Source organism: Aulonocara stuartgranti, assembly GCF_965226115.1.
Source record: "Aulonocara stuartgranti genome assembly, chromosome: 10".
Lineage (NCBI taxonomy): Eukaryota > Metazoa > Chordata > Actinopteri > Cichliformes > Cichlidae > Aulonocara > Aulonocara stuartgranti.
Genome location: NC_138946.1, coordinates 33,229,108 through 33,255,854, shown reverse-complemented (window position 1 = coordinate 33,255,854; position 26,747 = coordinate 33,229,108). Strand labels below are relative to the sequence as shown.

Here is a 26,747-nt window from a genome sequence, read left to right as displayed (position 1 = left end):
TCGGCCGCCTGTGGTGCAGGCGTAGTTGGTGCATGTCGACATTTGCACAAACCCTCGCACTTAACATCTAATAATAACATTATGTGGACTCGCAGACACAAAAATATACTTGAGACTTTACAGCAGGCTTCTGTGTTAAACGTACGCCATCGTAACCGCAGACCCCTCTGAAAACCTACATGGGAACTGACACTGTAACCTTTCGCCTGCCTAGAAATGCAAAGATGTTTCACGTCAGTGTTGCAGCTGTCCTGTTCCACACAGCTGAGTCGTCCTATTTATTTCTGGCTCTTTTGTGTTTTTCAGTGGATGAGTGAGAGAATAATAACCTTTACTATAAGAAATAACAAAATAATGAGCCACACATCTCAACAAACGTCTGGATGGTTTTGGATGTAACGTGTGATTGCATCCAAAAACAGACCAACAAAAAGCAGGGAACCAGGAGGGAACAAAGTCCCAGGATTTTATTGTTTCTATCGTGGCCGGCTCCATATCTAAAGCACCGGGACACAACCACATCGTGACACGTGATGCAGGCCAGAAACGGCGTCGGCCATCGGCGTTGGTTACGTCTCCGCAGAGATTCATGTGCTGCACAGTGATGGCAGGTCAACATCTCCCCCTTGTGTTGGGTGCACTCTAAGCTGGGTGGATGGTGTGTGTGTGTGTGTGTGTGTGTGTGTGTGTGTGTGTGTGTGTGTGTGTGTAAAATCATGCTGCTATCCTGGAAATGAAATTTTAAGGCATGTGCATTTGATATAAAACAAGCATAACAAACTGCACATTGTTCCATTTTGAAACCCTCTCTTTGGTTCGTCCTCGCTGGCTTTTGGCCACTGTTCTTAGAAGCCTGCCCAAACCCATCAACGTCGGTTGGACCGTCACCATCTGTTACAGATTAAGCTGCTTCTGGAGGGAGCTATTTGATTTCAGGGCTCGAGCATCCTCTCCTTATTCCACGTGTCAGGTTTTACTGTAAACACTGTTGTACAAAAACCAAAATCCCAGAAGGGGGGCCTTTTAAGCCAAGAGCAAACGGGCCGCTGCGCCGGGTTGGGCTTCGTGTCTGGTTTAGCTCTTAGCGTGCTGAGACGGGGGCTCTGCTGGGCCATTTAGAGGCAAAGCTGGGACGCCATGTTTGGAAGCTTTTGCTCTAAACCCCGCATTCAGGCAGTGTGCCGTGTGGTGTTGTGATGTATGAATCCCCTGGCCTCGCCTGACACAAGCGAGCCTGTCTGAGCCCATGTCTTCGCTGAGTAGGAGGCCGTGGACAGAGGCTGCATTGTTCCCCTAAAGTAACCCAAGCTGAGGGCAGCCGCTGCCCAGAGGGGGATATCAAGTTGTTCTCTCCCCACCAACAGCAAATCCCAGCTTAAGCTCCGGGGCTTGACGAGAAAGTAGAGAGGCAGCTGACTGTTTGGACGACGGCACAGTTCAAATAAACAGTTCAAATCCCAACCAGCCTCCCCTGTACTAACCCTCCCTCGCCAAGCGCTGCAGTCCAACAGCCATAGCTCATCACTCCGAAGCTCGCCAGCGGCTCTCGGCTAATTTGCGGTATTATTTTGAATAGTTTGTTGATGTTGCTGCACTGATTTTCTGAAGAAAAAGGATTCAGGAGAAAGTGAGAATTCAGGCCCGGCGTAAACGCGCTGCTTCCTTTTTATTTTCTGAGCAACTTGTACGTTTGCCACCACGTCAGCAGGCCGCACTGCACTCCCCAGCTACGTGAGGACAGGAGAGAAGGGGCAGCCATTAACAGCTTCGTTTCTGCCCCGGGTGCCCCGCTAAACTGACTGCAGTGAAACCTGAGCGAGGCGGTAATGAGACGGCACTTGACACACCCGCACATGCGCTCGCACAGACACATTAGCTGCTTGTGTAATGCCAGTGAAAATGTAAGAAAAGAGGCTGCGTGCAATCGATGCTTCACCAGAACATTAGACATTTGATCCAAGTGTTCAAGCTGTTGCCTATCTGAGTTTTCCTTCTATAGCTTTAACGCACAGCTCGGCTCTACTGAGTCGGGTCCTTGCAAACAGCCCGACTGCGCAGTGTGGACATGTGTAAAACCAGTTGGCCCCGTCTGAAAGAGAGTGAAAGAGGCCCAGACTGATGACTCTCTGGGGACAGATTTCTCTTTCCAGCCTTCCATGCTTCTCTCCCCAGTGAAATCATGGCGGTGTCAGCGTGTCAGCTCGAGCTGTCACTCTGCGTACTGCTGCAAGCCAGCTCATATTCTACCTCCTGGCTACAGAGAGGAGGGGGGAGGGAGAAGAAAAGAGAAGGAAAAGGGCTTTTTCTGCACTTGACACAGCAGATGAGCTGAGTGTCAGCACCCCTTAGTGCAACTCCAGAGTCTTGAAAATAAGAAAGCGGGAGCCAAAGCTGTCCATCACCTCAGAGAGGCAGCTGCACAATTAGGAGTCACCCCTTCCCCAGGGGCTGCTTTAGTATAGTCCACTATGCTTGGCTGACAAACTGACAGGTCTTCATGGAGGACAGGCCAGCGCTGAGCAGCTCCAGCGCTCTAGCCGTGCATCTCAACCAGGCTGGCAGTGGACATGTCATGTGTGTGAGTGTGAGAGGGAGGAAGCTGTTTATGAGCCGGGTTTTTATCAGCATGTGACTGTAATTGAGATTTAAGCGCGTCTGTGTTTGAAGTTTATCCGCTCTGATTGTCTATTGTTCCTCTAAGCTGCCACGGTGACTGACAAGAAACACGTGTCGCGGTGCCAGCTGGCGTGCTGCGAGATGCTCGAGTTGTGCTGACACACGTCAGTGTTCCCGTCCAGTTTTGTAGACTGAAATAATGTCAGCTCCTGGATAGAAAACAGTTTCATCCACATTTAACTTAAAAGATACAAATAAATCTGTTTGTGTTTCACAGCAGGCCTTTGCTGAGGATTCATGTTTGTGCTGGAAATCAAACCCCTCCTTGAAAGCCCACGGCGTACAGCGTGGGGTGTAACTGCACATGGCGTCAGCACAGCACACGACTACTGTGATTGGCTTGTTCTCTACCGTCATTCCTCCTGTGCAGGAAATTCCTGGAGGGAGAATGCTGAAGCTGTGGGGAAGTGTGCATGAAATGGAAAAGATTCCCCCACAGAGGAATCTAAACCGGGCTTTAGTCCCACATAGCAAAGCCTGTATGGCTTGGCCTGCTATAGTTTCACAGCATCTGTATACTCACCTGCAGGAAATGTCCTCCCTGCTAATTTCATGCTGTTGACGGAAAAACAAGCCATCGGCTCCAAGACTGAAAACAACGTGTGTGTGGTTTGTGGTTATGCACCACACACACACCATAATGTAAAGAGTCATCCCGTTTTTTTCTCCATGGGAAAGCCTCAAGGGGAAAGACGGCTTACATTTAACAACCTGCTACATGACAAAAACAAAAAATGCTCGAATATCAAGTTAGCAAATATTCTGCACTCCTGCAAAAGTCCTGTCGCAACAGCAAAGTGATAAAGCTAATGGCAAGCAATGTGATGTTTATCCAGCCTTGAACGTATTGTGTAAATCAAAATGCACCCAGCTTAAGTTTAACCGGTAAAGGAATCAGAGGCGTTTCATGGCTGGCTGAGAAAGCGAAGCACTGACACGCGATACGCCTCGGGGAATGACACGCATACAAAAAATGGCCACGTCACATTTTCTTACAGCGATACGAAGCCCTGTGAGAAATCCCAGCAGCTCGCTTGCATACACTGGACATGTCTGAGGTCAAACGGTCTGGTTGGCTCCACAGCTGCCTCGTCTCTCAGTGTAGATTTACACCAGTGTGACAGTGTGTGCACTGACCAATTGCTGCGGACTGGATGGATCTGACACATTACACGCTACTGTTATTTCAAAGCCTCAGTGAGCCGGAGTACATGACAGCCAGGCCTGCAGAGGATCTGTCAACCGCCGGCAACAAGTGTCCCCCTGAGAGCTGCCCCGCACAGACCCCTGGCAGGAGATGTCTATCCCTTTGGCCAGCTTTCCACCCATCCCTTCTGCTGGTCACCTGTGCCAGCATGCCCGTCATCGAGTCCCTGACCCGGCTCTTCTCCCATTACGTTCCCTTCAGCCTGACCTCACACCCTCGGCGATATATAAAGATTTGCTCTCTAAAGGAGAGCTAGAAATGAGACACTGTCCCGCCACTGATCCCACTGCTGCATCCTCATATGCACATAAAGATGGTGATGGTGGAGAGGGTGAGGGCCAGTTTCAGGGGGAAGGTGACCTAACACTTTAGACCCAGAGAGCTTGTCTAAGACGGAAAGATTTTCCATGTTGTCGTTCTGAGCGCTGAGATCGAGACGCAGTTGAGAGCGTTACAGAAACAGCTGTAATCAGACCTGCTGTGGGTGGAAGAATATTTTCGCTGCAGCTCTCTGTTAGTAAATGTCTTCGTTATGACTCAGGAGAGAGGAGACGGAGCACATTGTGTCAACAAAGAGAGTTTCAGTGCAGTGCCGACGGATGCTAGCAAAGGTAGGAGACGGGACAGAGAGCCTCTCTGCTCCTTTCTGTCGCTCGTGTGTTTTCCTCCTCCCATTTGCCGCTTGTACGCTTGTCATGCTGTAAACATGTGTAAGTGCTTATTGGCTGTGGTCTGGCAGCTGATCTTCTATGGCTTTGCATCTGTCAGAAGAGCTCCGAACATTCATTGGCTTATGAAGCCCAATTACCCGAGATTGCTACCATTTCACAGAGGATCACAGTCACAGACGGTCTTTCTCAGAAGAGGAGTCGAGGTTTTATGTCTCGGTTAACCACACGCGCCGCGCACCACGACCTCCCCGCGCATACGCCACACGCAGCCACACTATTTATATTTATATACGCACTTGGCTTCTCATCTCATGCTTTGGCTTCCCGTCTTGTAATACAAAATTCATAAACTAAATGAGACAGCCATGAAATATAGATGTTCAGAGAGGCGGCTTAACAACTCTCCCCCACCTCCCACTGCTTGTGGCCTTTTGCTCAATCACAGCTTGCTAAAGCAGCAGCTTGTGTTACTGTGAGGTGATATCAGCAGGCTGTGGTATTCTCACTGAAAGATTACACATGTCACGCTCTCACAGCCAGAATAGTTGCCCCGCTCACCCCAAACCTCCCCCCAGCCACCAGCTTTATTTCTGTTTGGTTTCCCCTTCGCCTGCCACCCCTGGGAGTCTAGGACTAATAAAACAGCTCCAGTCCAAGACCCTCCACAGGGCGAGATGTCCAAGCGTTGCAACCCGACACCCCTCGCAGCTCTGGCTTTAGAGAGCTGCTGACATGACAGAGAATCCTGGAGAGCCAGCAGGGGAGCATTCATCACTGTCGGCCCACAGAGCCCTAAACACCCATCTGGGGAATGTCCAATACGCATACATGTGCACGGTGAACCCCCCCTTGCTGAGAGGTGCCTCGAAACTCTGAAGACGCAAAGAGGCTTCACTGAGTGTGATGTTACCGCTCTTAAAGCAGCTAATGCTGTTAAAGTCTTTAGAGCTGAAGCAGGGAGGGATAAGGAGCTAATAGACGGGAGATTCTCTGGAGGCTTTAGCTGTGAGATCAGGGGCAACGCTTGCCCAGCTAAGGTTACTGCAGCTGGGTTTCAGCTTCTCTGGAACTAATATCGTGAGGCCAAAGTCTCGAGTCTTCTGACCAACATCGTATTTAGAAATACTTGGTTAGAATAATGGAAATACCCACTTCCACCCAGTAAAACTCCACCAGACACTCACATAAAGCCTCTGCAGGGGTGACGGTTGATTGATGGGGATAATCCTGTGCACAGCTCAAGTCGCTGAACTGGTTGTCAGCTGTCTGGATCATCTTTATTTGTTCTACATTTGTATAATTTGCAAATCTGGAAGATAATTTGCATAATTTGCAACGTTTGTCTTCCTTGGAATAGCTCCGTCCACGATCTGTGCGTGGTGTGTGCGTTCTCCAGCGCTCAAGAGCACTACAGAGCAGGACCGAAACGTGAGCGATCCCTCACATGTCTTTTGCTAATATATCCTCCATGCTGTTACGTTGGGAAAAGATGGACTTTGCTGCTAATGCGAAGCAAGTTTTGTATTAATTGAAGGGCTGGATTGCAGTGAGCCCAGACGTCATAAAGCTGCAGAGGCATGAAAAGAAAGGAGCCCTTTGCTGTGGACTGAGTGTGCGAGCTCTGGCAGAAACTGGTGGCCTGCTGTTTATTGTTCTCTTCTGTGTGGGAGGGAGATCTGTTAAAGATGTCTGCCATTAATGCGACTGCAGGCTTCATTAAGAACAAATAAACAGAAACCGGTCCCTCACCGAGGAGCTCTTTGGGGAACATATGCTGTCTAAAGCACTCCCGAGGTCAGAGCGCTGTCAACACTTGCTGCTCAATTACAATCTAATTTTGTTGTTAAACAAAATATGGAGAAAGGAGAGGAGCAAGTGTCAGGGAGTAAATGGTCCCATGCTAAGACCTGAGGATGAAAAACACGGGAATGGGAATGTTTTCAGTTGTCTGGAAGCCCAGCTCTGCACAGGGAGAGATCCAGATTATAATTAATGTTTACTGAGGCATGCCAATGAGCGGCAGAGTTTTCAGCGAGGGCCACAAATTCTTGTTCGTGGCTGTGTGCGCACTTTAATTGATTGAAGTTGAGCAAACGGCCTCTCTGCGTTTGTTTATGTGAGGCAGGATGATGCTTTCAGACGACGCTGCGTGAAGGACGAGCACAGCCTCTCAGCAGTGCTTTGAATCTAGCATCAGCAGCTCTATAGCAAATGAACCAGTTTCTTCTGATTGCCTGATGCAGAGCACGAGTGTCTCCGCTGCAGTGCACTAACTCTGCTGATTTTTGCACAACAAGAGTGTTGAAGCGGTGACAGTGGAGCATCAGAGGTCTCTCTGGGGGTTCATAGTTTTTTTTAATGCTTTGCTTTTGCAGCCTATCGATGCACCGCAGTGCTAAAGCCCACGCGCTACATTTGTCTCACCATATCCAGCGAGGTCCAGCCTACATCTTCTGGACTGGCAGTCAGAATGATTTCATTAAACATTACAGTGTTGGTTGGTTGATCCACACTGTTTCCCTTAAATTTGCCACAGATATTAACGATCTAATAATTTTTCTAATAATCTTCTCTCTGATTTGATATTTTAGGCTTTTGGCACTTCAACATTAGATAGATTAACATAAAGAATATTTATGGTGTCGGGTGGATTACAGTGATTTCGGATGATTGTTTATGAAAGCTGTCAAAAACATTTCAGTCCCATCACTCAGTTTTTCTTTATTTTAGTGCTACTTAAAAATATTCATCATACCAGCTCAATGTCAGCATGTAGGTGTGGTGACATTAGCCTTCAGCTGCCACTCTAACGCTGCCACTTCACCACGGTTCCTCCGTTTGTGGAAAGTGGCTCTCTCAGCGGTTCACTGGACTCCTAAAGTTTTAGCTTTGTAACATTTTCGAGACTGACTGTTTCTTATTTGTTGCTGAGCTTATTTAAATCATAGCCCGATGTGTTGCTTTCAGAGCTCTTTTAGCCTGCTTCATATTGTCAGGTTCTATTTAAGTGCTTTCTTGGGTGAACAGGCCGGGCTTTGGCTGGTGAAATTGAGCTCAGCTGTCCAAAAAACGTGGTTAATCGCTGATAATTGATGTGGGAGCAGTTACTTTTTCAAGTGGGACTAGATGGGTTTGGATAGCTTCCCCCCCCCTAATAAATTCAGCCATCATTTAAAAACATTATTATATATTTACCTGGGTTATCTTTGTCTAGTGTTAAATTTTTTAATGATCTGAAACATCAACAGTATGTGCCTGTCTTCCTTTCCGACAGAAGACCTCTGTACAGGACAAACTCGCAGTCACTGCCAGAGGTTACCTGCTGTTGCATCATCTGCTGTCGTGTTAGTATCTAATGTGCAGCAGCGTGTCCCTGCAGACCCCCCCTCTGCTGTTAGCACCTGTTTCCTAGATGTTCTCAACATGTGCCGTGATGATTGAGATGTTGTTTATTGCAACTTGTGCTGTCCTTAGTCAAAATCAACCAAAGCAGGGATTTCTAGAAAAATTTAATTACAGTTTCTGTGACATTTCTTAAACTTTTTTTACATTATCTATAAACTGCACTATTTTATTTGTAGATGACAATTTTTCAAAGTGAGTTTTAAGAATTTTGTTAATAAGTAATTGTGTAGATTATACTTCTTATTGCATTCTTATCGTACTCATTGGCACATGAGACCATCAAAGCTGTCGTCCTCTGCTAGCATAGCACAGCAGGTTCAGGTCTCTCTGAATTTCACCTCTGCTCTCTACATAACTGTACACACAGCGGTCACGGCTCAGCTGCCAGTCCCGTGGCTCCTGCTATGTGTCAGGTTGTTGGTTTTGTGTGATTGGAGCCCTGAGATCCCTGGCAGGTTGAAATCCCATAAACGAGTATGTATCTAGCGGCTATTTTGAGGAGGGTGAGACGGAAGAGGTGACGGCAACGAACAGAAGCCTGGGATGTCACGCAGGTCTCTACAGACATCGCTTTGTCAGGATGCCTCCCGACCTGGGTGTAGCTGTCACTCGCACATGAAAGAGACGGATCTGCTTTGGCTGGAGTTGGGCAGTAATGTATTTTTCAGAAGGACAGGTGCTGACCTGCCAGTTGCACTTTTAGACCGCGATGTTGTTGCCACTTGTTGTTAATCACTTCCATGTGCCAGGCTGTATTCAGCAACGACATTGAAATATAATATGCTAAATTAATCCCCTTGTGTGCTGCAGTAATGACCTGACACTATATTAAACTACCTAATGTTGTGCAGCTCACTTTGTCAGGCCTGCTGTCGCTCCCTCTGTGGAGCATTGCGCTGCAGTAGATCGGTTTCTCTCTCTGCACCAAACCAAACACCTTCCTGCAGGACTGTGACCCAAACAATACAGCGCTCTATTAAGCAACGTGATATTAGGGTTGCATTAAAACTGTACAGCAGAACATTTACAGCCGAGGTAGATGAAAAGCAGAGCAGTACAACTGAACTTCTGCTTCTAATAACACCTAAAAGGGCCACAGGCTCCTGATCCATGCTCATCATGTTGTATCTTAATGTTAATACAGTTTATTCATTTCACCCAAATCACAGCTGTAATCTAATCGTTGCGAGGCAGCATGTCATTTTAACCAGGTAGATGGATAGAAATCAGACGTGGTGCTGTGCAGCTAATGCTCTGTGAACAATAGAAGCTGGCTCTTCCCTGGATAGTGACTTATCCCTCTAAGTCTCTCATTGCGACTCCTGACAGCTGCACCTAATGAATGGCTTTCCTCCACACACACACAGACACACACAGCCCTTCGATGCCCCTCCAGCCTTTGGCTCACCTGCTAAGCAACGCACTCGCAGGCTTCAGTTTTTTACTTGCACCTACAAGTGCAACATGCTGCTTAAAAAACTGCAATAGTGAGAAAACAGCAGGGCTCTACATTTTCAGAGCCCCAAGTGGGAATTGCACTTATTTGTTTCCAGGGATGAAGAAGACTGACAAATGAACCCTCGCGGGAGGGAAGCTGGCATATTCTCTTCTTCCTGCCTCACACGGCCCTAGAGTATTCATTATGACCAGAATAGACACCTTCTTTTTAGCGTGTTAGCACATTCTCAAAACAAGCCTTGGACCGCAGGGACCCAGAGGTGCAACAGGAGCCTTGAGAATTGGGAATTTCTTCTCTCCCTGTCTGCTGTGGTGAAGCTGTTTGCCAGCAGCAGCCTCTCTTGACTGGTAATAGCATCAGTAAGTGGAGAAGATTGACATAGATTAGGGTGATGGATATAAGCGCTGCTGGGTTTTCTTCATTGATGCACATGAGGGTAGATCGGAGATGTGGAAGCGGCACACAGGAGTGGTTGGCTAGCTTTAACGAGACCCTCGTCTATTTTGCAACATTTTTCTCTTTCTGGACTGCGTTAAAGAGACAGAGACCATTCAACACAAACACATGGCAGGCTTGCAAAGTGTCCTTTTGTCTCCTGACAGGCTGGCAGATGTCCCGGGAAGCTCTTCCGTGTAGAGCAGGAGTCAATAGCCGTTATTTTGATCTCGCATCAGAATTGACCTCCCCTGACCTTATCTGTAATATTGCGTGCACCTGGGGCTGCTAATACCTCGCTTAGCATTTCAATGCTGAATGTTAGAGCTCTGTTAGCTCAGCCTGCTCCCATTGGAGTGTCTCAGGGGGGTAGTGTCAGGGAGATGGAAGCCACCAGTGACAGGCGGCTGCTCTGCAGTGCGGGTTGCTGCCTCAGCCCAGGGGAACTGGTTCCCATCTACACCTCTTTGGCAGGTAAAGGATTTAGCTGCTTCACCAAGGGGGAGGAGGAGCCCTTGCCCCAGCTCTAAACCCCCCTGAGGCCCAGAGAGAGCTAATTACAGTTTATGTATGCACTGTCATCTCCCATGAGCCTCTCTGCCTCTGGAGGAGTCAAGCTGGTGGCTGATGTCTGAGCACTTTGTTCTGTAGGAGGAGGTCCCTGCAGAGAAATACCCCGGACAGAGCTTATTATCCTTTTTTTTTTAGTTCAGCATTGCACAGCGCTTAGTCATTCTTTAGATGCAGTCATTTTGGACTAATGGAGTCCAAACAGGCCGTTTAAATGACACGTAATTGCTGTTGCTTAGCAATTACATGTCAGATGGCTATCACACTACATGCAAAGCTGAATTCATTCCCTGAAATGTTTTTACCCCACACAGTGCTCTTTTTATGCATATCATCAGTTGAGCTAGTTTGCATGTGGTAAAGAACATGCATCGGTGTTTCCAGAGAAGATTAGCACAACTGCACGTACTATTTGAATAAGCTAATTTTTCAACTGTATTCAATTCAATTCAATTTTATTTATATAGCGCCAAATCACAACAAAAGTCGCCTCAAGGCGCTTCATAGATACAGAGAAAAACCCAACAATCATATGACCCCCTATGAGCAAGCACTTTGGCGACAGTGGGAAGGAAAAACTCCCTTTTAACAGGAAGAAACCTCCGGCAGAACCAGGCTCAGGGAGGGGCGGCCATCTGCTGCGACCGGTTGGGGTGAGAGAAGGAAGACAGGATAAAGACATGCTGTGGAAGAGAGACAGAGGTTAATAACAGATATGATTCAATGCAGAGAGGTCTATTAATACATAGTGAGTGAGAAAGGTGACTGGAAAGGAAAAACTCAATGCATCATGGGAATCCCCCGGCAGCCTACATCTATTGCAGCATAACAAAGGGAGGATTCAGGGTCACCTGGTCCAGCCCTAACTATATGCTTTAGAAAAAAGGAAAGTTTTAAGCCTAATCTTAAAAGTAGAGATAGTGTCTGTCTCCCGAATCCAAACTGGAAGCTGGTTCCACAGAAGAGGGGCCTGAAAACTGAAGGCTCTCCCTCCCATTCTACTTTTAAATACTCTAGGAACAACAAGTAGGCCTGCAGAGCGAGAGCGGAGCGCTCTAATAGGGTGATATGGTACTACAAGGTCATTAAGATAAGATGGGGCCTGATTATTTAAGACCTTGTATGTGAGGAGCAGGATTTTGAATTCAATTCTGGATTTAACAGGAAGCCAATGAAGGGAAGCCAAAACAGGAGAAATATGCTCTCTCTTTCTAGTCCCTGTCAGGACTCTTGCTGCAGCATTTTGGATTAGCTGAAGGCTTTTCAGTGAGTTTTTTGGACATCCTGATAATAATGAATTACAGTAGTCCAGCCTGGAAGTAATAAATGCATGAACTAGTTTTTCAGCGTCACTCTGAGACAGGATATTTCTAATTTTAGAGATGTTGCGCAAATGGAAGAAAGCAGTCTTACATATTTGTTTAATATGTGCGTTGAAGGACATGTCCTGGTCAAAAATGACTCCAAGGTTCCTCACCGCGTTACTGGAGGCCAAGGTAATGCCATCCAGAGTAAGAATCTGATTAGATACCATATTTCTAAGATTTTCAGGGCCGAGTACAATAACCTCAGTTTTATCTGAATTAAGAAGCAGAAAGTTAGCGGCCATCCAGGTCTTTATGTCTTTAAGACATTCCTGCAGTTTAACTAATTGGTGTGTGTTATCTGGCTTCATGGACAGATAGAGCTGGGTGTCATCTGCATAGCAGTGAAAATGTATGCTATGTCTTCTAATGATACTGCCTAAGGGAAGCATGTATAATGTAAACAGAATTGGTCCTAGCACTGAACCCTGTGGAACTCCATAATTAACCTCAGTGTGTGAAGAGGACTCTCCATTTACATGCACGAATTGGAGTCTATTAGATAGATATGATACAAACCACTGCAGCGCAGTACTTGTAATACCTACAGCATGTTCTAATCGCTCTAATAGGATATTATGATCAACAGTATCGAACGCTGCACTGAGGTCTAGCAGGACAAGCACAGAGATGAGTCCACTGTCAGAGGCCATAAGAAGATCATTTGTAACCTTCACTAAAGCTGTTTCTGTGCTGTGCTGAGCTCTGAAACCTGACTGAAACTCTTCAAATAAACCATTCCTCTGCAGATGATCTGTTAGCTGTTTGACAACTACTCTTTCAAGGATTTTTGATATGAAAGGAAGGTTGGAGATTGGCCTATAATTAGCTAAGACTGCTGGGTCTAGAGATGGCTTTTTGAGTAAAGGTTTAACTACAGCCAGCTTGAAGGCCTGTGGTACATAGCCGATTATTAGAGATAGGTTGATCATATTTAAGATCGAAGAATTAATTAATGGCAGGACTTCTTTGAGCAGTTTTGTAGGAATGGGGTCTAAAAGACACGTTGATGGTTTGGAGGAAGTAATTATTGAAGTTAACTCAGAAAGATCAATTGGAGAAAAAGAGTCTAACTTAATATCAATGGTACTAAGAGTAGCTGTAGATAATATTACATCTGTGGGATGATTATTGGTAATTTTTTCTCTAATGATAAAAATTTTATTTGTGAAGAAGTTCATGAAGTCATTACTAGTTAACGTTAAAGGGATGGTTGGCTCAAAAGAGCTCTGACTTTTTGTCAGCCTGGCTACAGTGCTGAAGAGAAACCTAGGGTTGTTCTTATTTTCTTCAATCAGTGATGAATAGTAAGATGTTCTGGCTTTGCGGAGGGCTTTCTTATAAAGCAGCAAACTATTTCTCCAGGCTAAATGATGATCCTCTAGATTTGTGACACGCCATTTCCTCTCCAGATTACGAGTCATCTGCTTTAGGGTACGTGTTTCAGAATTATACCACGGAGTCAGGTACTTCTGATTTGAGGCCTTAGTTTTCACAGGAGCTACAGTATCCAGAGTCGTACGTAGTGAGGAGGTGAAATTATTAACAAGATAATCGACCTCTGTTGGGGTAGCGTTCAGATAGCTGCTTTGCTCTGTGTTGGTACAGGGCATTGGAGATGATAACAGTGGGTGGATTATATTCTTAAACTTAGTTACAGTGCTTTCAGAAAGACATCTACTTTGATAAAGTCTACTCTTCACCGCTGTGTAATCAATTATTGTAAAAGTAAATGTTATCAGGAAATGATCAGACAGGAGAGGGTTTTCAGGAAACACTGTTAAATGTTCAGGTTCGATGCCATATGTTAAAACAAGATCTAGGGTGTGATTAAAGTGGTGGGTGGGTTCTTTTACATTTTGAGAGAAACCAATTGAGTCTAATAACAGATTAAATGCCATGTTGAGGCTGTCATTTTTAGCATCTACATGGATGTTAAAATCACCCACAATAATTATTTTATCTGAGCTCAGAACTAAATTAGATATAAAGTCTGAGAAATCAGACAGAAACTCTGTGTAAGGCCCAGGTGGACGATAGATGATAACAAGTAAGACTGGTTTCTGAGTTTCACAGCTGGGGTGGACAATGTTAAGCATCAGGCTTTCAAATGAATTAAAAGTCTGTCTTGGTCTTTCATTAATTAATAGGCTGGTGTGAAAAATTGCTGCCACACCGCCCCCTCGGCCTGTGCTTCGAGATTTCTGGTAGTTAGAATGGCTCGGGGGTGTTGATTCATTTAAACTAACATAATCATCCTGCTGCAACCAGGTTTCTGTAAAGCATTGTAGAAGCGATGAAAAGGTGAAAGGCAGCAGAAACCTGATAAACGGCAAAAACTATGCACACACATCTGCACGCTGTCACTATTATTCAGCTCCAGTTTGCCTCTGGTATGGAACAGATCTCAGTTTGTGCAAGGTGCATGGAAAAGTGCCTCATTAAAAATGTAATGTGGCCTACAAGTGAAAGCACAGAAAACGAGAATGCTCTTAAAATGAAGGTCTTGAGTACAATGCACTACTGGTTCACTCTGAACAAGCAGAACACTTTTTGGTTCGTGTCGTTCCCCCCGGGGACGGTGTTAAAGGCTGCAGTGGTGTTTGTGCTGGCAGAGCCTAAGGAAGGTGTGTCAGTATGAGGAGGAAGAAGGAAAAACTGTGTCTGTTTGTGGAGCTGTCAGCTGATAAGCTCACACACCAAACATGACAGAGGAGATGTCACTAACAAGGACAGGAGCTGCTCACACTCACAGCTCACTCACTGTAGTGTCTGCAGTAGGGGGCTGTGGCTCTGCAGGTACAGCAGGTCGTGTGTTGTTTGGAAGCTTCGGTCTTTGGTTCCTCGGGTCCACCTCAGGATATCGTTGCATGTTAAAATGACATCATCGATACATTCATTGTGGCACGTCACGGTTAATCTGCACCTTTTATCTGTTTTTAACATTTGTTTTTGTGCAGTTCCAGATTTTGGCATCGATGTGCTCTCCACCAATGGCAGCCAGGAGCCTCACGGCCCAGGCCTCCTCAAGGTGTCAGGCCTAGAACGCAGTCAGGAGAGGAGCCAGGAGAGTTGCAGAGACAGCCAGCTGCCTGTACCCAGCACCCCCAATCCACCTTTGTCCCCCCCAACCCTCCCCGTGTCACTGCCCCAGCCCCAGCCATCCATCCCCCAGACCCCGTCCCCTCTTCGAACCCAGCCAAACGGGCCCACTCAGCCTTTAAACCACCTGCCCCCACGCTCAGAGGCTCTTCCCAGGCCTCAGTCACCCGCAGCCCTGCCTCTTGCCCAGGGCCAAGAGCCCTCACCAACCCCCCCTCCCCGGCACCAGCACCAGCCTGAAGTGCTATCCCACCCGAGGCCTCCACCTACACCTAGCCTTCACCCACACCCACCATCTCCCGCCCTTCCGAACCACCACTCTCACCAGCAGCACCCCATCCAGTCAGGGTCTCACCGGCCCCCATCGCGCTGCCACCCCCGACCCCTTTCTGCCTACAACAGCCTCAGCCTCAACGGCCACAGGTAAGCTACTGTCAGACAGCCTCGAAGTGCATGGGGAAAAAAGCTCCACACACCCACAGCTCTCATGTTCTCACATGCTCTAATGCAGAAAATTCATGCAGAGCTGTTCAGGCAACACCTCCATATTCACACACACTTGAAAATTCAAGAATATCTCTTGAGCTGGAAGTGCATATACGGCCCGATCAGTATGTAAATTGCCATCAGGAAGTCCCCCAGCCAAACTGTAGCGCTGATTATTAACAGCGGAATAAAAGGGCCACACTGCACCCTGAGTGCTGGGCTTTTTTTTAATCCACCCACACATCTGAGCTCGGACTCCCAGTAGTTTGGTGTAACCTTGAATCACCATATTGTTCATGCTTCGTGGATTTAAGGCTGTTTTGGATGAAAACAGAAGGAAAAGTGGCTCAGGAGACATTTTCCTAATTTAAAAGGATCTTCTGTGTATTCAAATATGTAGTTTATTTCATTGAAAACAATAGCAGCTAAGCTTATTCTATCGTATCAGTTGAGAAGCACCGAACCCTGTGAGCCTCTCCATTAATGTTAGACCTTGAGATAGCTCCTTCAGAAGCCACTCGGTCCCAACAACAGCTCTGCCTAGCAGGCTCTCAGGACTTGGCTTTCTCTGCCTGACTCTGCGCCAGCTCTGCCAGTCTGCCAGCGTGCCAACAGGGCCTGGCACCCGCATGTGAATAATCACGGCTGGGGCCCACAGCGACGAGCGAGCGCTGCAAATGAGCTTTTAGGCTTAGTGCGTGGAGCTGTGGAGACGCTAGCTCCGTGACTGCCCCGGGGGAAACCCACACACACTACAAAAGACTGTTTGCTCACACACGCCCTCTCGCCCTCTCATCCCATTTCCGATGCACATGTTCTGTACCTGGCTGTGGAGGAAGTGCCTTAGCAGAAGCTGTTCAAAGACAGATGCTCGTTCTGTTATGTTTGCCAGCGGCGGTTTATTTGCATCCGAGGCTGCTGCGAACGGGGTTTCCGCAGATCGTGTTTGCCCTGGATTCTGTGAAGCACGAGACAGAGACGGGGAGGCATTTGTAAATGGGAGGCAGCTGAGGCGTGAAAACGGCGTGCTAGGAACTGAACGTCAGAGCAGATGGAGACGAGGGGATGTGGAGGAACAAGTGTTAATTTTGACTGATCACGCCTGGCTTAACCACTTATCTGCCTTTTTCTCTCTCTCTGTCTTAATCTTTACAGCAGTAGCAGGAGCAGCACCCCAGGCACCAAGCCCCACGGACCCCCTACGCCCTCCCTGCACCTCCCCCACCACCCACCGCCTCCTCCGGCAGCCGCGGCAGCCTCCACTTTTCCCTTGGCCTTGCCCACTAACCAGAATAACCCCCACAGCTTCCCGTCTGCCTTGCAGTCGTCTCCACACCCACACCACCCCAATATGTTTGCTCCTCCAGCAGCCTTGCCTCCACCGCCACCATTGACGTCTAGCACCCTGCCAGTACCCGGACATCCTGCTGCTGGGAGTGCCTACTCAGGTAAACAGCACAAGCAGCTCGCAGATGTCTCCACATCGCCCCCAAGTGGTTTGACAGAGGACTGCACATTTGACTGCAAAAGCAATCAGCAGGTTCTTATTTAAACCAGTTGTTGCCGGGAAGCTCGAGACACATGACAAGTACATAATGAATGATGGACGCAGAGCGGCATTTCATTTTGAAGCATTCGATACGCAGAGACGATGCACATGCTGCCCTGGTAATTATTTAAAGAAATAAGCAGCCACGTCCAAGATGATCCACGTGCACGTCATGCCATCGCTTTGTGTGTTTATAGTTGTGTGGACAGTTCAAGTTCACACTCTCGGTCTGCACGCATTACAAAAGCGATCACAGAGCCTGTGCACATTTCTGCGCGGTGCTGTCAAGCTAAATGTCAGGGTCAGTGCGGGGAGGGGCTCTAGCAACATTCCCAGAACGTCCATTTCACCTGGAACGGCGATCATGTGCAACAAATCAATTTGGTCAATACGGGACGGAGCGAGCTGGATGTTTTCCAAAGATACTAATGAAATTTTTATGAAGAGAAAATTCCAGCCGCGCTCCCAGCCCAATAAAGCCTGAAACGAATGCAGAAGATATTGTAGCGAGCCACTGTGGAATAGGAAGGATAAGGTTACTCTGGAGGAGATATAATCTCTCAAGGCTGGGTTTGTTGAATTTAGAAGAAAAGCCAATGATTACTTGAAATCCATTCTTCACAAAGGTTATTAGAAAAAGCCGATCCGCGCTCTCAGAGGGGCTCGAGTGTATCAAATCGCCACATTTTGACAGTTCCAGCAGTCAGACTGTTCTAATCATGTCGAGCTTCGCTTCGAGGGAAAATGACACGCTGATAATCACAACCATTTCCTGCTTGTTTCCTTTTTTGACAGCTTGGCTTCTTATTTTGATGACATACAGAGCTGTCACACGGGAGCGCGAGGTCCTCCAGGGGTCTGCGTGTGACCTACAGCTGGGCGGACTGTAGGGGGTCTTAATTAAAGAGAAATGTATTTAAAGTTCTCAGATGAGGGTTATTTGAGTCTGCAGCTCTAATTGCTAATAGCGCTCTGCTGTCCTAATGCTCCGCCCTCTTCTCTACAGAGCAAGACCTTCTGCGCCAAGAGCTCAACACCCGTTTCCTGGCGTCCCAGAGCGCCGACCGCGGTGCCTCGCTTGGCCCCCCGCCCTACCTGCGCACTGAGTTCCACCAGCATCAGCACCAGCATCAGCACCAACACACCCACCAGCACACCCACCAGCACACCTTCACGCCCTTCCCACACGCCATCATGCCCACCCCAGCACCGCCCATGGTGCGTACCCCTGCCAGAAATGTGAGGATAAGTAGAACACACCTGTGTTGGGTTGGGGCGGTGGGCGGGGCAGGGGTCTACGTTCTCGTAATGACTTCTACATGTGCGGAGCGGTGGGCGGCTATGGCACCAAAAAGTGTTTTCGCGTTGCGGTTTGGGAGCGCGAAGACTTCGTATTTTATTTTTTAAATACTCTGACATGTGTGAGAGCGGCACGCCGTGGGGACCTGCGGGTTTCTGTGGCGGCCGTTCAACGATGACCGTGCGCGTCCGTCCACGCCACAGCGATGCCTTTATTCTCCCACAAAGCCTTTCTAGTGTTTTCTCTGGCATACGCTGAGACTCCAGACTTGAACGCTGTTATTTTCTAAATTGGCAATAACTTGCCCTGGAGCATGTTAACTTCAGAGCCAGCTTTCAGAACATAATACACTTAATTCATTCTGATTTTAATGACATCATTTGGTCCCATTTGGGGGTTTTCATTACTGGCAAATGTATTGCATTAAGAGCCGCGCAGTTTGGGAGAGAACCACAGGCAATGGGTGCCTGAACCTAAACTCTCACAAACACATACACATTTGTAACTGCCTGACCCACAGAGGTTTGCTTGGCTCTGATGATACCTCAAAGGCAGCATAGCGAGGCCTCTGACAGCTAATGAGGCCATAAAAAGGCTCTTTATGGCTGCAGTGTTTAGTCTTGACTGTGGAAATGTTCGCCCTGAGCCTGCGCCGCACCACTAAAAGCCAATCAAATGAGAGCCAGCTCATGCTAGTTTACAAGGTCTTCAGATGATCAGGAAACGGGGGAGGATGAAAACATTGCGGCGCGGGGAGTGGTTGAACTTGGATCCCGCTCGGTAGACGTCTTAGATCTTCATCTATAATCGTATTTTCGGTTTTAAATGCAGTTTGTGATGTTTTTTTGTGTGTTGGCCTGAAACAAAAGAGGCCAATCTTTGTACTTAGCTCTGTTTCATTTCTCCTACAGTTTGACAAATATCCAACAAAAGTCGACCCCTTCTACAGACACAGTGTGAGTTTCTCTACTGCGTACTAGCTTCCAGCTTCAGATTTGTTGCTTGCCCATTTTGCCATTTCAGCCCATGCACCGTACATCTGCTTCCTAACGGTTACTGCTCCATGTCACCCTTCGGCCGTAGCTAATGATGTGATGCAACAGATCGGGATTCTTAAATCCTGGAGTTTAACAGTTACTGTGTGCATGTGATGATAAACACAGTTGCTACGTTACCTCTCTGTCTCGCTTATTTCCTTTTTTCCAGTCACCAGCAGTGGCGTCCTCAAAATTATTATTCAATAAAAGCAAATGATTTCAAACACTGGACTCGCTGTCCTACCGTTTTGCTGAAATTTTCAGAGCGTGCTTCTGCCTAGTGTGCTTTTTCTACAGACTATTAAACTGATTTGTCCTCGATAGCTAGGAGGCAGATTTTACTATCATAAAAACCTATTTGTATTCAGATCGACCCGCTTCCTAGTTTGTTTTTAAGTGCTTCATCTTTTTTTGTTTTTTCCCCCGCTGGTATAATGGTCCCGGCAAACACGCTGAAAGCATTCCTTCTCTATAAAACATAGTGGCATCTTAATACTTGGTGCACAAGAGGAGTGGAGTTGCATTTAAAAAGCTTGCAGCACACCCTCGAGTCCAGCTTTAAAGAATTCCAATGCGCGACTGCAGCAATGCAAGCACGTTTGCCAAACACGCACTCGTTACTTTGGCTAATATGACTGTTAGGGACAATTATGCAAAGCAGATGATTGCATATCTGTTTCTCTACATACAGATACGTTTATGAAAGCCTTGAGCGCTTGTTTGACTTACTTGTGTTTTGCGTGTATTACAACATTCTGCTTTTCATATCAAAGGAGGTTTTTTCTCCTGATTTAAATCCAGCGGGAACAAGCAGTGAATATTTGATAAACAAGCCGTTTGTGTAACACATAGGCAATCATTTGTAACTAAGCAGTCACTGCGATTAAACTGCGAGGTTTAAACACCACCACAAACTGCCTGCTCTGTTTAGACTGACTCATAAAGCCGCATTTCACCGATAGACCGAATCGTCCTCACGCCTCCTCTCGCTCTTTTCTTCTTCCAGCTCTTCCACTCCTACCCTCCAGCCATGTCTGGCCTTCCCCCTGTCATCCCCCCAACCGGGCCCTTCAGCTCGCTGCAGGGGGCCTTTCAGCCCAAGGTGAGACACCACCACACACCCACAGACAGACTAGCCGGGAGGGGGCGAGTTATATTCAGAGAATAATTTTCGATCGTCTGCTGCTCTCCAGACCTCTAATCCACTGGATGTTTCCGCAAGACCCGGAGCCGTCCCACACACGTTCTTACAGAAGGACCCCAGGGTAAGAGCACGTACACGCCACCCACCGTGCACCAGGAGACCGGACTGTACAGGCTCCATAGGTTTGCTTTATTAGGATCCACATTAGCAGCAGCCTCAGCAAGCAAGCTGTTCTCATACAGGAAGTGTTAAAAATGCATTAAAATACATATGAATAATTTACCACATAGAGTCTATTTCTGATCTATTGATCAGCGGTGAGTCGTAGATTGACAGACGTGTCAGCGTGTTTGTTTGCAGAAGGCCACGCAGGAGGAACCCGTTTAAACACCCGCGTGTTAATTACCCCTGAAACGCTTAATTTTAAAGTGAACAGTTTGACATTTTAATTTGGTTCCTAATGAATGCTACACACAAGGACTAATTAGAAATGATTTGACTGACAGCAGAATAATTCATGTTCTCTCTCTCCGTCCTTCCTGAAGCTAACGGATCCGTTTCGGCCGATTCTCAGGGTGAGTGCTCGCTCCCTGCAGTGTCTCCGTCTCCTGCTCCCTCGCAATAATCACTGCGATGCCTTGAAGGTCTTTGCTAATGGAGTTGATAGTGTCTTTAATTAAATGGGGGCTGAGTGTACTCGTTTACGGGGCTCATTTTGAAGAACGCTGCAGCGCGTGTGTTATGAAACCTTGTCAGATGGCCGACAGTGACGCCTCGCTGTCACACGCCAGCGTGTGCATGGTTCATTCAGCACACCTACATTTCTTAGCCTTTTAATATGTGATTAGTAGTCATAGTACCGTATTGATTAGATGACACTGTGTTTTTTGGTCACACCATTTTCTTTCTTGTTCTTAATTAAATAAATTTTCTTGTTCTTACAGAAACCGGGGAAGTGGTGTGCCATGCATGTCCATATTGCCTGGCAGATATACCACCACCAACAGAAAGTAAAGGTGAGGACTCGTCTAACCCCTCCTAACACAGTGTGGCCAAGGCTGGATTTAACCTCCTAGGACCTGGCGTCACATTTTGGGTTGTCTAGACCACAATACTAAATTTTGCTCTACAAGGGCCTGATATCCACTAACGAGGACACTATACTGCCACTGTCCTATCGAAATTTAAAACGAATGTCCTTGTATGTGGATCTCATTTTTCTCAGAAACAAAAATCAGGTAAAAAAAAATACAGTAATTCTTTGTTTTTACATTCATCAGGTCCCAATCAGCCCAAATAGCAAAGAGAAAATAAAAATGCATGAAAGAGTTCAGGTCTTAGGAGGCTAATACTGGGTCAGTTTAGCAAAGTCCAATTTTCAATTCAGTTTTATTTATAAAGCACCAAATCACAACAACAGTCACCTCAAGGCGCTTTATATTGTAAGGTAGACGCTACAATAATACATACAGAGAAAAACCCAACAATCATATGACCCACTATGAGCAGCACTTTGGCGACAGTGGGAAGGAAAAACTCCCTTTTAACAGGAAGAAACCTCCAGCAGAACCAGGCTCAGGGAGGGGCGGGGCCATCTGCTGTGATTGGTTGGAGTGAGAGAAGGAAGACAGGATAAAGACATGCTGTGGAAGAGAGACAGAGGTTAATAACAAACACTTCCACTCTCTATAGACACTGTTAACTCATTTGTATTAATTGAACTGCAAAATAAACCCAAACTCCTGATGGTTCGCTCTGTGGATCTGGCTCTAGTTTCTCTTCTGGAAAAATCACTTCATCAGTTAAACCACAGAATTGTTCCGTGTCTTCTGTGATCAGCTGATTTCACCGTTGTACTCAGTAGAAGTCGCTTCACACACCGTTGATAATAAATTGACATTTAAATTGTATGGTTTGCATCCTCCTTTTGCTTCTGGAGGTTAGTGTAATGCTTTGATTGTGACACCTCACTGGAACTTAGCAGTCAGTCACCTCCCTTGATGGCTTTAACTATTTTTCCTTCCCAACACGCCTAAAACCAGCGTCTCTGTGTGCAGCAGGAGTAGGACCCAAATGCAGACTCAGAGGCAGGACGTGAACTCACAAACCACAGCTTTACAATACAAAACTAACCTGGAAAAACCAAAGAATCCAAATACACGGGGGGAAACACAGGGAGAGACAGACAGCCATGAGGGAGACGCTGACGTAAATATACAGAAGGATAACGAGGGAAGTGAGGACACACGGAGAGCAGGACGGGGGACACAAAACTGAACAGGACGAACACGGAAACACGAGACCTTCACAATAAAACAGGAAGATGATGCGGGAGGAGGAGAGGCAGACGAGACGGACTTGGGCAAACACAGATAAACGTGATGGAATAAAACACAAGGAGGGAAAACACGGCACAAGAACTCACACAACTTTACAAACACAGACGCACAAAAGGGGACGCAGAGGGCAAAGGTTAGCGTAGAAGAAACTCAGGATTACCACTAAGAATAATAAACCATCACACAAAAGGTCATAAAAACACAAGAAACACCAAATGCTGGGTCAAAAGGAGCCTCTGATAGCTCAGGTTTTACATGTGTTTCTCTCTGTACCTTTGGCGTCTTTCAGCAGCAGATGCAGGTCGACCCTCACAAGCTAGACTTCGGCCTCAAGCCCGAGTTTCTGAGTCGACCCCCGGGCCCCAGCCTCTTTGGTGCTATCCACCACCCCGGCGACTTGGCGCGGCCCGCCACGCTTTTCTCCGCTGCAGGTGAGTGCATCAGCTGTCCGATTGATCAGTGGCCGCCTCTCATATTCAGCAGCAGTCGGTCCTGCTGTGCAGAGCTAGCATCGTGTGTGGTGAATGAGTGAAATCAGCAAACCCGACAGAATGATCTCCACCAGAGTGACCATCAGAGATATATCTCACCTTTCTTTAGGTTGGAGCTGTTGGGTCAATCTCTGACTTCCTGTTTCTGTTCTTGGACACTGTCGCAGCTCTACAGTTCACTCATACTGCGCCACGCTTGGCTCCTGTATATGAAACGTTCATGTTTAAAACAGCCATGAGCATGTGACAACAACACGCACAAATCAGAGTGAAAGAACAGATCATCCAACGTGCCTCTTAAAGGAATACTGGATAAAGCAGAGGATATTCGATTAGTCCATGAAATGGGTTTTAGTGATGTCAACAAGGTCCCCGCTTGCTGTTAAATACAGGCAGACCTTGAAGTCGCACTTTGGGTTAGTACAGTCGTCTCTGGTGCTCCTGGTGTAGTTTAAGTATCCACAGACTGCAGATGTGAGTCAGCCTTTTTCCCTCTATGTTGGATCTGGTTATTAAACTTCAAGCCGCAGCAGTGCTGGGTTTGCTTCGTTCAGCCTGTAACTAGCCAGGTATCATCAAGACATAACAACGACAGTTTTCCAGGCAGTGTGTGGAATTCCTGAGTTTAGCTTAACTATCCCAAGATTAGGTCATCAAACTACCACAACGCCCCCCTCTGCTACTATTACTTATTTGGCTCTGCGTCAGTGTCCCAAAATGTCAGGTTGTCATAATGTCCGATGCAGCAACTGGACAAAACGCCAACAAATGAAGAAAATATCTTTACTAAAGATGAGATACGACAAAACAGCAGGAAAAAAAGCACCGTTTTCACGGGACTCTCTGCAGTGTTTGGTGCTGCGCTTTATGGCCAAACGGCTGTTTTAGTCTCGTCTGTCTCAAGGACTCGGACGTCATTTCAAACATTTGCCGTTCTGCCATGTTCACTTTAAAGAGGACAAGCCGTCTCCTTGCACTCTTTCCAAATACACTTGTTCCCTGCCTTTCTAACTACACTGTAATACTGTGGAACATTTAGCACGCTAACAGAGGCCTGCAGCTTTGTGTCATCTCCTGGGAAGATTGTGGCGTTTTATTACCACACACCTGAGTGCTAACACAAACCGATGATCAGTTATTAAAGTGAATTTGATTATCGGCACCTGGCTGCTGTTAATTCCTTTAGAAGTACGGGAGGTACTCGGTGTACTCACTGCATAGAGCCCTGAGAAAACTTTTTTTACACTTCAATCTTTTATTAATCCCAAAAGTTGTAAAGCTGTAAGCAGTGCAGCTTTCTGCTTGCTTACTATTAGCTTTCTAGTGCAGATAATCTTGGGATAACTAGCTGGCTTTATCCTCATTAGTTACACCAACAGCTGAGCTAAAGCTGATCATCTGGGAGAGCATGATCAGGCTGCACAGTAAATCATCTGGGCAGCAGATTTCTGCAGCGATATATAACAACTTAGATCGTAGCCATTGTCCCCACAACATCTGTCCTGAGCCTGTGCTGTTTGTCTTTGTGTGAAGCTCTCAGGGCCAAAGTCGTACAAGGAAAGTCTTAAATCTTTCTGGAGCTTGCAGCTGATTCTCCTTGTTTGCTATGCGCAGTATCATTAAATGCAATTAATCTCGTATTAACAGGAGCATCGTTGTTTCTCTTTTGACGTGATGATGGGACTTATGTGAGAGTTGACTTTGAAGAGGAACACGCGTGTAAACGAATTGCTGCTTTAATGGCTGTGCCTGTAATCTACAGTCGACTAATAAGTTCGTGGCTGTTTATTTACAGATGCTTTTGTCTGCACAAAAATACTGAAGGACATTTTTCTGAAGTCTTTTACTGAACTTTAACTTTACAGTTAAAGTTTTTAAAATACGAATTACTTATCGATTAGCTCTTACTGACAGCTCCAGAAAGACTTCACCAGTTGACCAGTTAACACTTACTTTTGCTGATGTTACAGTCTGTGGTTATCCTCCTCCTCAGGTCCTACGCACCCATCTGCAGCTCCCTTTGGCCATCCACCGCACCATCCTGGAAACTTTCTTCCTCCAGCATCTCATTTAGGTAACAGCACGCTTCATCTCAGTCTGACCGATCCAAAACGAGGGTGTTGATTGCATCAGCGCTAACATGCTGTGTCTTCTCCCAGAGCCTTTCAGTAGGCCTCCATCGTTTGGAGGACTGGGATCTCTCAGCTCGTCGGCCTTCGGGGGATTGGGCAATCCAGCACTAAGTGAGTTTCTGCCTCAAGAAAGACACTTGCTTGGGAGTGGCCACATGAGAAACCGTGACTGTTGTGGAGGGTCACAGTTTCTCGTGCGGTCCCTCGGGAAAATCAGTCGCCTACCTGTAGTTTAGGTGGAGTAATCCTCTCACTGTTTGTAATGCTGCCTGCATATGAGGATCAGCAGAGCTACGCATTTAACTTGCGTTCCATGTTTTTCCACGTGTTGAATCCCTAACAGGGGCCAACTCGGTGTTTGGCCACAAAGATGGCCCAAACGCGCCACAGCACTTCAACAGCAGCAGTAACAACAGCCACCAGGAGCCGTGGAACCGCCTGCATCGCACGCCACCTTCGTTCCCCACGCCGCCACCCTGGCTGAAACCCGGAGAGTCTGAGAGGAGCGCGTCGGTGAGCTCACACGAGAGGGACCGAGACTCTGACAAACGGGACTCGTTGGTCAGTAAAGAGGACAAGGACAGGTGGGTGGTGAACAATGTAACAACTATATGAGTAATGTGGTCAGTGTGTGAGTGCAACAAAGTGACAGTTTAATGAACAAAAGATTCCATTCAATTCAATTTTATTTACACAGCGCCAAATCACAACAGCACAGTACAGTACAGTAGATTGCACAATAATACATCATATGACCCCCTATCAGCAGCACTTTGGCGACAGTGGGAAGGAAAAACTTCCTTTTAACAGGAAGAAACCTCCGACAGAACCAGGCTCAGGGAGGGGCGGGGCCATCTGCTGTGATTGGTTGGGGTGAGAGAAGGAAGACAGGATAAAGACATGCTGTGGAAGAGACACAGAGGTTAATAACAGATATGAGTCAATGCAGAGAGGTCTGTTAATACATAGTGAGTGAGAAAGGTGACTGGAAAGGAAAAACTCAATGCATCATGGGAATCCCCCGGCAGCCTACGTCTATTGCAGCATAACTAAGGGAGGATTCAGGGTCACCTGGTCCAGCCCTAACTATATGCTTTAGCAAAAAGGAAAGTTTTAAGCCTAATCTTGAAAGTAGAGATAGTGTCTGTCTCCTGAATCCAAACTGGAAGCTGGTTCCACAGAAGAGGGGCCTGAAAACTGAAGGCTCTGCCTCCCATTCTACTTTTAAATACTCTAGGAACAACAAGTAAATGGTAAATGGTAAATGGCCTGCATTTGTATAGCGCTTTTCTAGTCCATAGGACCCCAAAGCGCTTTACACTACATTCAGTCATTCACCCATTCACACACACATTCACACACTGGCGATAGCAAGCTACA

General features: G+C 46.8%; 1 protein-coding gene across 2 annotated transcripts in view; it reads left to right on the top strand.

Moving 5' to 3' along the window:
• Positions 1-26,747, top strand: part of auts2a (activator of transcription and developmental regulator AUTS2 a) — a 351,431-nt gene that overhangs the window by 318,512 nt on the left and 6,172 nt on the right. For both annotated transcript variants that reach the window (XM_082549595.1, XM_082549594.1), the window contains exons 7-18: positions 14,748-15,312; positions 16,531-16,823; positions 17,931-18,163; positions 19,136-19,180; positions 20,268-20,363; positions 20,455-20,526; positions 20,951-20,980; positions 21,350-21,421; positions 23,034-23,175; positions 25,229-25,309; positions 25,395-25,478; positions 25,711-25,951. In XM_082549595.1, coding sequence (XP_082405721.1) covers positions 14,748-15,312; positions 16,531-16,823; positions 17,931-18,163; positions 19,136-19,180; positions 20,268-20,363; positions 20,455-20,526; positions 20,951-20,980; positions 21,350-21,421; positions 23,034-23,175; positions 25,229-25,309; positions 25,395-25,478; positions 25,711-25,951 — 1,954 coding nt within the window. The remainder of the gene's footprint in view (positions 1-14,747; positions 15,313-16,530; positions 16,824-17,930; positions 18,164-19,135; positions 19,181-20,267; positions 20,364-20,454; positions 20,527-20,950; positions 20,981-21,349; positions 21,422-23,033; positions 23,176-25,228; positions 25,310-25,394; positions 25,479-25,710; positions 25,952-26,747) is intronic.